The sequence below is a fragment of the Salvia miltiorrhiza genome, chromosome 5, assembly GCF_028751815.1.
Source record: "Salvia miltiorrhiza cultivar Shanhuang (shh) chromosome 5, IMPLAD_Smil_shh, whole genome shotgun sequence".
Taxonomy (NCBI): Eukaryota; Viridiplantae; Streptophyta; class Magnoliopsida; order Lamiales; family Lamiaceae; genus Salvia; species Salvia miltiorrhiza.
Window position 1 is genome coordinate 18,581,611 of NC_080391.1, and position 13,101 is coordinate 18,594,711.

At 33.6% G+C, this 13,101-nt stretch overlaps 1 protein-coding gene across 1 annotated transcript; it reads left to right on the plus strand.

Moving 5' to 3' along the window:
- Positions 1-1,238: 1,238 nt before the first annotated feature.
- Positions 1,239-2,603, plus strand: LOC130986524 (probable carboxylesterase 2). Its single transcript, XM_057909954.1, has one exon. The coding sequence runs from the start codon at positions 1,544-1,546 to the stop codon at positions 2,501-2,503; it is 960 nt and encodes a 319-aa protein (XP_057765937.1). The 5' UTR covers positions 1,239-1,543; the 3' UTR covers positions 2,504-2,603.
- The last annotated feature ends 10,498 nt before the right edge of the window (positions 2,604-13,101 follow it).

Below are 13,101 nucleotides of genomic sequence, written 5' to 3' on the forward strand. Positions count from 1 at the left end.
AAATTACACATTCCCCCAAAGGTAAAGCATTTTCTTTGGCGTGCGGCCCGGAACAATCTACCCACCAAGGAAAACTTGTTATCTGGGGGGATGAATGTTGGTGGCGAGTGTGCTACCTGTGGGGGCGGGTTTGAAAATCTCTATCATGCCTTCTTTCACCGTGGCTTTGCGGAAGCGTGCTGGAGGGAGAGTCGTCTTTTTGATATTGTCAATTCTATTTCTTCGACAAGTGAGTCTTTTCATTAGGCTCTCTTTCGAATTGTTGTGGAGCTCAAGGGTGACGTTCGAGTGCGGGTGTGTATGATCATGTGGCAAATATGGAAGAACCGGAATGTGGTGGTTTGGAAGAATCTCTTCCCTTCTCTGGTTCAATCTGTGGTCAAGGCAGATAGATGCCGCGAGGATTAGGTGTTTGCACGTCAAAGGTCTATGAATCGGCCTTCTGCTCCGGCGAGTTCTGGGCGTTGTCTTGCTTGGCACGCTCTCCTGAAGGTACCATTAAATGTGGTGTTGATACAGCGTTTTTCAGAGAAGAGAACGCCATTGGGATCGGTATCATCATTAGAAACCACGATGGAGAGTTTATCAGAGGGAAGTCCATCAAGATTCCGAGCTGCTATAATGTTCGTGAGGGTGAACTTATCGGCATCAAAGAAGCTCTCTCTTGGTTGAAAGTTTTGGGTTTTGGTAATGGATGGTTGGAAGCCGACAGTCAGGTGGCATGTGCAACGATTCGGTCTAAAGAGAGGAATTTTACCGAGTTTGGGATTATCGCTCAACATTACCGTGAGCTTCTTTCTCTTCTTCCCGGCATTCATGTTAGGCATATCAAAAGAGATCATAATGATATCGCTCATGATTTAGCGAAAGCGGCGCGAGATATTTCTTCACTTTATGTTTGGAATGAACCTCCGGAGTTTGTGGTGGGTCATTTCCATGTACCATGTTCTTGTGATTAATAATATATCTTCGCCTTCTAAAAAAAATACTCCCTCCGTCCACGAAATGAGTACCCATATTTCCTTTTTCGTCCGTCCACGAAATGAGTACCCATTTTTCGTTTTGGCAAATGTACCCCACACATCTCTTTAATTAATACACTCAAAAAGTGGGACTACACTCCATACATTTCTTAAAACCCGTGCCGTCCACAAATGGGTACTCATTTCGTTGACGGGGGGAGTATATATATATTTCGTGAAACGAGGAATTAATTATTTGATGGGAAAATTGTATAATTAGATCACATCTATATCGTAATTTGTAATTTTGATAGGATTTTTAAAAGTTGATAGTCAATTACTTGATTTATAGTATTTTTTTTGCAAGTTGAAATCAGATCCTATTTTGGACCACCACAAAAATTAAGCATTGTCCGTAATCAGCTCGGAACACTGATATTGTCAGGAAAATCATTTAGCCAAGCCAACTCTCAAGACAACGGGCTGAAAATGTTTTAAGTCCCAATATAAAGGGTGCATTCTTATGCAGTTCAACTCTGTGCATACTCTTTCCTCTCTATCTCTCTCTCTGAGAAACTCAAATGAATCCGAAGACTGTAGTCGATGAGGTTCCACCATACCTACGCGTATACCAAGATGGAACCATAGAGAGACTCGTAGGCACAGATTTCGCCCCACCAACTCTCGACCCCGAAACCGGCGTTTCCTCAAAAGACGTCCTCTTCCACCCGGAAACCGGCGTCTCCGCCCGTCTCTACCGCCCCAACCTCGCCGCCCACCACCAAACCAAACTCCCCCTCGTGATCTACTTCCACGGCGGCGCATTCTGCATCTCCTCCACCGCCGATCCCAAGTACCACGCCATGCTCAACATCCTTGTAAACCACGCCCAAATCATCCTCGTCTCAGTCGATTACCGCCTCGCCCCCGAGCACCCTCTCCCGGCGGCCTACCACGACTCCTGGGCCGCCTTACAATGGGTCGCCGCTCACCTCTCCGGCGCCGCCTCCGAAAACTGGATCACGGAACACGTGGATTTCGATAGAGTGTTCTTAGCCGGCGACAGCGCCGGCGCCAACATCTCTCACCATCTCTCCATTCGGGCCGGGTCTCCGGGTCGTGCGCTGGGGGAGCTGAAGATCCGCGGCGTCTTGATGATTCAACCCTACTTCTGGGGCGAGGAAGCGATCGGAGCGGAGGCCGAGAATCCGGTTTTCAAAGCGGTGGTGGACAAGTGGTGGCGATTCGTGTGCCCCTCCGACCTCGGCTGCGACGACCCGCTGATCAACCCGTTTGTGAGCGGAGCTCCGAGCCTCGATGGGTTGGGTTGTGGGAGGGTTCTTGTGTGTGTAGCTGGGAATGATATTCTGCGCGAGAGAGGAAGGCTTTATTACTCGGTTTTGACAAAAAGCAAATGGGAGGGGAAACCGGAGTTCTTCGAGACTCAAGGGGAGGACCATGTTTTCCACATCATGGACCCCACTTCCCTAAATTCCACAAATTTGATCACTCGCTGTGCACAATTCATTCAACAATCATGAACTACGCTTCTTCGTTTTCAAACTCCCAAACCCTTCTGTCATTTGTGTTTATTGTCGTGTAAAATATTAAAATAATAAGAGGACAGATTATTTCGTTGTATCTTTTCGAGGTTGCAATGTCATGTCGTGTTGATTTTTGACTAACACCAAATTATAATCACAAAAATTAAACTTGGTTAGAACATTGACCCGCACCTTGATCGATATTCTCTTCCAAACTTGCCTATTGATCTAAATTATGTAAATGATATTATTTTATGGGGTTATTGTCGGAAAATACATGTAATTTGTTAATTTTCTGATTTATAACATGACTTTATAATTTAACCAGAAAATACATTAATTTTCAATTTAATCACAATTATAACATGACTTTATAGTCTGACAAGAAAATACATCAAGTTTCAATTTATTCTCAATTATAACATGACATTGTAATTAATTTATTCTCAATTATAACATGACCTTGTAATTAATTTAGTATAATAATATCAAAGTTTAATACATTAAATATTTTTAATTTTCTTTTCATCTCACAATATACTATATATATATATATATATACATATATATTTGATAAATATACATCTATATGTAAATAATATATAATATTATTTACATTTTAACATAGTTTCTATTATATATGTACTTAAATTATTTATTGGTCCTAATATTTTATAATTTCATAACTTAAATAAATAAATACTTATTATATATGTAATATATTAATAGAATATTAAAATCAAATTTATATATATATGTGTGTGTGTGTGTGCATTTGTGTGTTGAAAATGTAGATATATATATATATATGTGTGTGTATATTATATATATATATATATATATTTAAACCATCAATATAATATCTTGATATATATATATATATATATATATATATTATGAAATAATTAATCATCTAACTTAATTTTTATAAAAATTAATCAATTAATTAACAATATTTTATACATAACAATTTAATATAAATACAATAAATATTAATACATCTATGATGAAAAATAATCTAAATAAGGTCATGTTATAAATTATAATTGAGAATAAATTGAAACTTGGTGAATTTTCTTGTCAGACTATAAAGTCATGTTATAATTGCGATTAAATTGAAAATTGATGTATTTTCTGGTCAAATTATAAAGTCATGTTATAAACCAGAAAATTGACAAACTACATGTATTTTCCGGCAATAACCCCTTATTTTATTTATACAAATGATATTGTCAATAATTGATGTTATTCGATTATATATAAATGATACCGTAATATTTTAAAATATAATTATATCATTAAAATATTATAATATTATTTACAATTTTATAGCGTCATTTGCAATATTATATTGTGTCTTTTAGACGCAGTATCATTTATATCACATAATAGTGTCAATTACAAGCATTGCCATTTGTATACTCGAATATTGTCATTTACACCATTCAAGTCAGGATACATGTTTGAATTATGATGTGAATCATAATTTGGATGCAGTTCAATCTGATGGTACGGTACACTCAATTGTACCCAAGACCACCTTAATTATAATATGGTTTTGGTTAGTCTATCCCATTTTTCCTGTGCCACTGTCAATTTTTTTTTAGTTTTAAATTATTTAATTTTTCTTTAATGTTAGTTAGTTATATTTTGCTACAATTTTAAAATAATCATCTAGGGTTCACTTTTATAATTACTACTATCTTTTATAGTATTTATTTTTTGATTTTTGAATTAATAATTTATTACTAATTAACTCTAATTATCTAAAGTTAGTGTATATAAAAATTTTAGTGATAAATATTAGTTAAGATTCATTATATAATATCATTATTTCTTTTGTAATAAATAGCTATAAAATAGAGGGACATGGTGTATGAAAGGTCTCTCATCCTTTTGTTTTGTGACAACCTCCATTTATTGATATTGATCGATGTTTAGGGTTAAATGTCAATTAATGCACAGAAATTTGTATAATTTGTCATTTTGATAACACATTGCAATAATGTCACTATCTTTTCCATATATTGGAAAATTAACACATGGAGAATCGACATGGCAGCCTCACCGAAGCCGACATTGCCAAAATACGGTTTTCACAATCTTGGTATTATTTTCAATTCAGTTTGTATTGCATTCGCCATGTAAACATTTCGATAATTTCAATAAATTCAAAAGCTGATGACATTATTGCAATATCTTAAAGATAGTGTTAAAATGATAAAAATAAGTGGAATTTCGTATATTAATTGGAAACTAATCCATTGTTTTTGTAGATTTCTTTCAACTATGTGAAGAGTGATTTGGGAGCAGGCACATTTTAGTCCATCAAATTATATTCTTTTCTTTGGGATAAGCATGATGTGAGGATAGGAGTTATATATTTATATATATATAGGGTTAGGTTCAAGAAAGAACCATAAATAAAAGAAGACCGGAGAACCATTTTCAGCCATTCGATCATCAAGATCTACGGTGGATATATCATCTTGTTGGATGAATGCAGATCCTGGGTTCGAATCCTGAAAGAAGCAATTTTTTTTATTTTTTTGAGTGCATTAATTTTAACAGCGAATGCATTAATTTTTACAGTGGATGCATTAGATTTGATGGTTCTCCTGTTCTCACAAATAATGTAGTTCTCTCTAGAACCACACCATATATATATATATATATATATATATATATATATATATAGGGAGAGGTTCAGGAAAGAACCATAAATAAAAGAAGACCGGAGAAACATTTTCAGCCATTCGATCATCAAGATCTACGGTGGATGCATCATCTTGTTGGATGAATGCAGATCCTGGGTTCGAATCCTGAAGGGAGCATTTTTTTTTTATTTTTTTGAGTGCATTAATTTTAACAGCGGATGCATTAATTTTTACAGTGAATGCATTAGATTTGATGGTTCTCTCGTTCTCACAAATAATGCAGTTCTCTCTAGAACCACACCCTATATATATATATATATATATATATATATATAGGGTTGAGTTCCGGTGGATCCCTATGCTTATAATAGATCCGTAGATCCAAATCTAGACCACACATTTATGACATGTGGCGCATCAAGATGGTGACACATGGCAAGGCATTTCAAGACAAAATCTGGAGAGGGGTAAAATTGGAATGTAATTTTTGAAAAAAAAAAAAAAAATAGATTTTCTCAAAATAGGTATATTTTAGATGCATAAAGTTTCATACGAGAATGCATGAACTTTCATATAAAAATGCATAAAGTTTCATATAAAAATGCATAAGATTTCACCCCACCCCAACCCCACCCCCCACACCCCTGAACCCCCCCCCCCCCCCCAAAATTTTTATTTATTTTTATTTTTTTAAAAACTGATTTTCTGACCACTGACCCACCCCTACCCCCCACCCACCCCCCCCACAATTTTTTTTTATTTTCTCAAAAACTGATTTTCTGACCACTGACCCCCCCACCCACCACCCCCCACCCCACCCCCCAAAAATTTATTTTTTTTGAAAATCAATTTTTAAAAAAATAAAAAAAAAAATTGGGGGGGTGGGGTGGGTGGGGGTGGGCCAGCAATCAGAAAATCAGTTTTTGAAAAACAAAATTTGGGGGTGGGGGGGGGGGCAGGGGTGGGGTGGCGAAACTACCAGATTTATTAAAATGAAATGCATTTTTTGTATAATTTAATGCATTTTTATGTGAAAACTTTATGCATTTTTGTTTGATTTTATATGCATGTGAAACATGCCTATTTTTGGGGGGTGGTAATGGGGAGGGTTGGGGGGTGGTGTGGGCTGGATTGGGGGGCGGTGAAAATACCAAAATTAAAAAAATTAAATGCATTTTTCTGTTCAAAGTTATGCATTTCATGTGAAAACTTTATGCATCTTTGGGTGAAACTATATGCATCTAAAATATATCTATTTTGAGAAAATCTAAAAAAAAATATATTTTTTTTAATTATTAAATCCGAAAATTACATTCCAATTTTACCCCTCCAGATTTTGCCTTGAAATGCTTGGAAGCTCGTTGCCACGTGTCACCATCTTGATGCGCCACATGTCATAAATGTGTGGTCAAGATTTGGATCTAGGGATCTATTATAAGCATTGAGATCTATATGATCCCATTCCTATATATATATATATATATATATATATATATATATATATATATAAGGAATCAGAGACGGGTCTACACTACCTTCTATGGGGACACGTGCCCCCACATTTTTTTAATAATTATATATATATATATATATATGTATATATATGGAAGAGTTCAATGGAAACCACTATCTTAGATAAAGAATAAAGATCAAATTTTGTGCGTTGATTTTGCTTAATCTAATGGACCAAAAAATTGTAGATTTTTTTTGTATTTAAATCTGTAAAGGTCAAATAAGTAAATACATAATATTCTGTAACTGATATCGTCCATAATTAAATTCATTCAGCACTCTTTTATTTTTGGCAAGATATACCAAATCCCTAAAAATTGGCTAAATATTGTGTATCAGCCGTTTTTGTATATTTTTTAGTCACTCCTAACAAATGAACATACTAATATTCGTCGATATGTTCGTATAAAAACAAATGAACATACTAATGTTAATTGAAATAGATCATGTCCCAGAATGGGGAAAGAGGAATTTTCAGGATTTGTTCAACGGGATGAATTCGATCAATTTATTTTTTACACATTTGACCTTTTTCGATTAAATAAATACTAATCACCAATTTTTAATTACATAAAAAATTAAATCCGGATGCAATCTAGATCGTTGATTGAGATTCAATGAATGGCCTTGATTTGGTCTTTATTCTCTATCTAGGGGAGTGGTTGTCATAGAATGCAACCCTATATATATATATATATATATATATATATATATATATATATATATATATATATATGGCCTTGATTTGGTCTTTATTCTCTATCTAGGGGAGTGGTTGTCATAGAATGCAACCATATATATATATATACATATATATATATATATATATATATATATATATAGGGTGTGGTTCTAGAGAGAACTACATTATTTGTGAGAACGGGAGAACCATCAAATCTAATGCATTCATTGTAAAAATTAATGCATTCGCTGTTAAAATTAATGCACTCAAAAAAATATAAAAAATTGCTCCCTTCAGGATTCGAACCCAGGATCTGCATTCATCCAACAAGATGATGTATCCACCGTAGATCTTGATGATCGAATGGCTGAAAATGGTTCTCCGTTCTTTTTTTATTTATGGTTCTTTCCTGAACCTCTCCCTATATATATATATATATATATATATATATATATATATAGGGAAAAGTTCTATTGAGAATTGTATATGTTTTGAGAATTGAGAATTAATCTCAAGCCTTGATTTGTACAAATCCAACGGCCCCCATTTTTTGCTGATTTGATACGTTTTTTAATGCAAAAGGTTATTAAAGTAAATCACATTATATTCTAACGGTTGGTTCACTATAATTATGCAAAGTCAAACATGTTTATTTTTGGCAAATATACCATTCTTGAATTTTTTTTTCCAGGATATATTGATATTATTCTTGAAATTCGATTTTAATCAATTAGTCTTCGATCATTGTAATTTGTGAAATGTATTGCTTGTAAAATTCAGAACATATTTCTTATAATCTTGAAATTAAAATATTTTTTTGATATTGAAATTATTTTAAATTACATCTGTATTCATTTATTTTATTTTATTTTGTATATTTTTCAATTTTTTAGATGTTCTTTTAAACTAATGGTTCATTAACTGTGATGAACAATTTTTACAATTTGTCGAATGTAATTTATTGGCAAATATGTCGCGAAATTTATAATTGTTGAACATATAAATAATTTTGATGAACAAATCAATAATTTTGATATGTTCATCAACAGTAGATACGTATGTTCATCAAAATTAAATATGTATGTTCAACAAAAGTTCATCAAAATTAAATATGTATGTTCAACAAAGTTCATCAAAATTAAATACGTATGTTCAGCAAAAGTTCATCAAAATTAAATACGTATGTTCAACAAAAATTCATCAAAATAAATTTTGAACATATATATAATTTTGATGATCAAATCAATAATTTTGAAAAGTTCATCAAAATTTAATACGTATGTTCATTAAAATTATGGACTCATTCATCAAAATTATTTATATGTTCAACGACTCTCAATTTTGCAAAATAGAATTTTATTTTAGACTACGATAAACCAAGAATGCTATTTGAAAAAATTAAAAAAGCTATATATTGATTCTCCAAAAAAATAAAAATAAACAATATGCCTTAAATGTAGGGATTAGGGAGTTGACCGAAAATGTGCTAATTACATTGGTGCCCATTTACATAATTTTCGGCCAGTTTATAGTTATTCATGGGTGAGAGAAATTCATCAAAATGTTTAATCATAGTCGTTGATTTATGGTATATCTAAGGTGGATATTAATTCTTAATTCTTACATAAATGACAATTCTCAATAGATACTAACCCTATATATATATATATATATATATATATATATATACACATAGCGTGTGAGACCAGAGAGAGAGGGGGAGTTGGGAATTTTAGGCGGTGATCTGGTGGCGGCGGCGGGTGGGGAGGGGAGATTAAGGTTTGGGAGTGGGGAAGATTGGGGAAGATGACGATGTGGATTTTTTTTGTTTTTTTTTTATTATTTTTTTCCACATGTCATAAATGTGCCAAGTGGAGAATTTCAGCTGCCATTGTGTCAATTCCGGTTGCCACCGTGTCGTTTCCGGCGCCGACGTAAGATAAAAATCGATCACCGCACAAAAATGAAAGCTTATATATTTAGAGGCAGATTTTTTAAAATAGGAGTAAAAATCAATTTCGTGTAAACGTTATGGATTTACAGGTAATTACCCCATTATTTTTTAAAGTTTAAACTTTAGTTACACTATTAAGAAATATAGATAATTGTAATGAAATTATATTGATTATTATTGGTCTGCAAGTTCTGAAGCGGAGACTTTAAAGTGGACATAATGTTGAACATAAGATTTTAATACTTCAATTATCGTTAACGTCGTCAGATCTAAAATTACTGTTCAAGTTTCAATGTTGACAATTTTCATTAGTTGTGTCTTATGTAATGACGATTAATACAAATTAAGTCAATATGTATCAAGAGTTACTAATCATTGAGGTCTTAAAATTATGATATATATGGAGATGATGATGAAAATAGTACTCATAAAATTGTACATAGGTAAGTTTTCCACGTTGTTTTATATAGGTATCTTTAATATATTACTTCATCTATTCACAAAAAAAAAAAAATCTTTTGGAAAACTACTCATTATTTTTAAATTCATTCACAATTAATATTTACAAAAAACTACTCCCTCCAAAAAGCATTCACAAACGAAATGTCCTGTTTCTTTTGGGCATGATTATTAAGGAGCAAGTTAATTAGAGTACTAAGTGGTGTTGTATAAAGTTAAAATTTAGTGGGTCCTACAATAAAGTAACTTAATTAAGGTTTAAAAGATTAAGATTTTAATTAAGACTAAATTAGTAATTTAATTAGACACTTATTATCCATTATTTTTTCCCAAAAAGGAAACATGACATTTCATTTGGGACAACCCAAAAAGGAAAAATAGGACATTTCATTTGGGACGGAGGGAGTACTATTTAACACATCAACTTTGATTTGTCTCTTTCTCCATTTAATTTTGGTGGATCTCTCTTTTACTTTAAACATATATCGCAATCTATTTATTAAAACTTGTGCCCTAAATCATATTCCCTCCGTCCCCAAAATAAGTTCCTCTTTGGGGACGGCACGGGTTTTAAGGAAATATGGTAAAGTGTATTGATAGTGGAGAAAAATATGTTATAATTAGTATTGAGAGTGGTGAAAAAGTGAAAAAGTGTTATAATTAGTATTGGGAGTGGTGAAAAAGTGAAAAGTAAGAATAAATAAAGTATTATTAGTAGTGGGGTAGTTGTCCAAAAAAGGAAAGAAAGAAAGGAGAACTTATTTGAGGTACGTCCCAAAAAGGAAAAAGATGAACTTATTTCAGGGACGGATGGAGTACTATAATTTTCGTGAACAGAGCTAAAGATCATTTTATTATATATATATATATATATATATATATATATTTAAATATATTATATTTGTCTTTTTATATTTAGGGTTAATAGCCGGAAAATACATGAACTTTCACCAGATTTGTATATTGCACATGACCTTCAAAAATAGCCTCAGAATACACCACCTTTTAATTTAATTGCAAATTGCACTCACGTTAACTATCATCTTGATCGGTGGTGATGTGGCTGTCGGATTTTGTTGACGTGGACGATTTTCCGATGTAGGAATACGACATCGTTTTGTTGTTACATTACAACATTCAAAACGACATCGTTTTGTGAGTATAATTTAAAAAAAAAATTAAAAAAAAGAAGAAGAAGAAATTTGGGTCTTCTTCTCCCGAGCAATCGCCGACTCGCCGAGATCCATCCGCCGCCTCACCGCCATCCTCCATCCTCCATCTCCGCCCTTTTCTCTGAACAATGGCTGACTGATGTGTGTATTTTAGTTGTTCATATTATTAGATTATTTTGTATTTTAATAGAATTTAATATACATAATTAGGTGAATTTTGGTGCAGGAATTGAAGAGATTGACGTTGACGGAGTAGAAAAGAATAAAGTAGAAGAAAAGCTATTTCTGTTGCAATTTTAGAAGATCCAAAGACGAAGAATTAAGATTTGAGGAGTTTAATTATCTTAATTGAAGAATTATTATTTTAGTGGATTTACTCCACTAATGTAGAATCGCTATTAGTTGGGCTAGGAGCTTACTTTATCTCTATATTTTCATTGGCCATGAACTAGTAGATAGTAGGAATTAGGGATTAAATCAACTTGTGGACTTTGGATTAATTCACTTTTACTTTCATCTGGCGGCTGAACATCTTGGGGACTCGAAGGCATTGGCGGCGATAATGAGGATTGGAAGCTTGGGAGTTCTAGACGGCAAGGCTAGAAGTTTAGCGGCGGAAATTTTAGTTTATTTGTTAGATTAACTTTGGCTGGAGACAGTGGATTAGCGTTTGATTTCAGTTCGAATTTTTGGTGACAATTTTATTTATTCCAGTTCATTCGATTATTAATTATGTTTACTTTATTTAATTTTATTGTGCTAAATTCTTAATTCGGCGAGAATAATGAATCACTAATATGTGAGACCTAATTGATTTTAAAATTGGTTCTTATTGATTCCAATTAATTCCTTGTGTTTAAAGATAGCTCTGATTTTATTTAAACCTCATCAACTTAGATTTAATTTAGCTCTGATTTTATTTAAGCCTGATCAACTTAGATTTAATTAGATTACAGTCAATTAGCACCTCCAATCTGTAATTGTTGGAATAAGGCTGATTAGTGATAAAACTACCGTGTTCGTAGTAGGAATAAATTTGTAGATTAATTATTACTAGCGTATCTAGGATAATTGGTCTAAATTGGATTCCTTCTTCTTAATGGTATTAGAATATTAAATTTAGTATGACGAATCCAGTTAGGTTATATTTTAATAAGGAAAATAGACAGGACTGAGGTATCCAGCCGTCTATCGACACAGTAAGTAGGAATTGGGGTATGTCAGTGCGTATCACGGTATCCTATAACTAGTTGGTTGATAGGGATTAATTAATCTTTGCGTCGATGATCAGAGCTTTGAATTAGTGTGGATTTATTTGAGACGAGTTACCTTTTATTGATTAATTTCTAGATTGTTATTTGAGTTATTTGATTTTTTAGTTATAATTAATTTTCTCAAAATTAAGGCGTGGTGGCTACACCAATTTAGATCTCTAGGAAATTGATTGCAATTACCCGTTCTCTGTGGTTCGACCCTGCTTGCTACTAAACTATACTAATTCTTAGCTATTGCAGGAATTATATGGTGGTATACGACGTCCACCACTGACCAATTTGTGCATTAGGGCTTTCGTGAGATTTAGAACTGTAATAAGAAATTATGCAAATTTGGCATACGAAATTAGGGCTGCCACTAATTTGTCCAGATTCGCCGCGCCGAATCTCAGAAGGAGTGCGGCGGACCTACGCTCCAGTCGAAAATCAAAGACCAAAATCCCCAATCAATTTCTCATCTCCATCGACTTGGACCTGTTCGAGGCAAAATCAGAATCGAAACCTCGATACTAGCTTATAGTTACTGCTTCTTCAGCGCTGCCGTGAATGAGGCGTGGTGGGCTGGATTGTGGGCGGCAGCAGTGGCGTCCTTGGACGCCATTGTACAAATCGATGGCGGATTCTTGCTGCTGAGTTTCTCAGAAGGCGGGACGATAACAAATTCTTACTATTGGGGTTTCTCATACGAAGGGCGCGGCGATGGCGGAGGCCATGGAGGCACTTGATCTGTGTTTGGGGGTGGCGCCGGACTCAGCGAGAAGGGAGAGGAGCTGGGGTCGGGATGAGGCGGTGGAAGGGTTCTTCAAAAAAAATTCGGTGCTGGAGAGAAGGATTCTACAATTTTATTTTATTTTATTATTTTTTTAAAGAAAATTCTTCAAAATA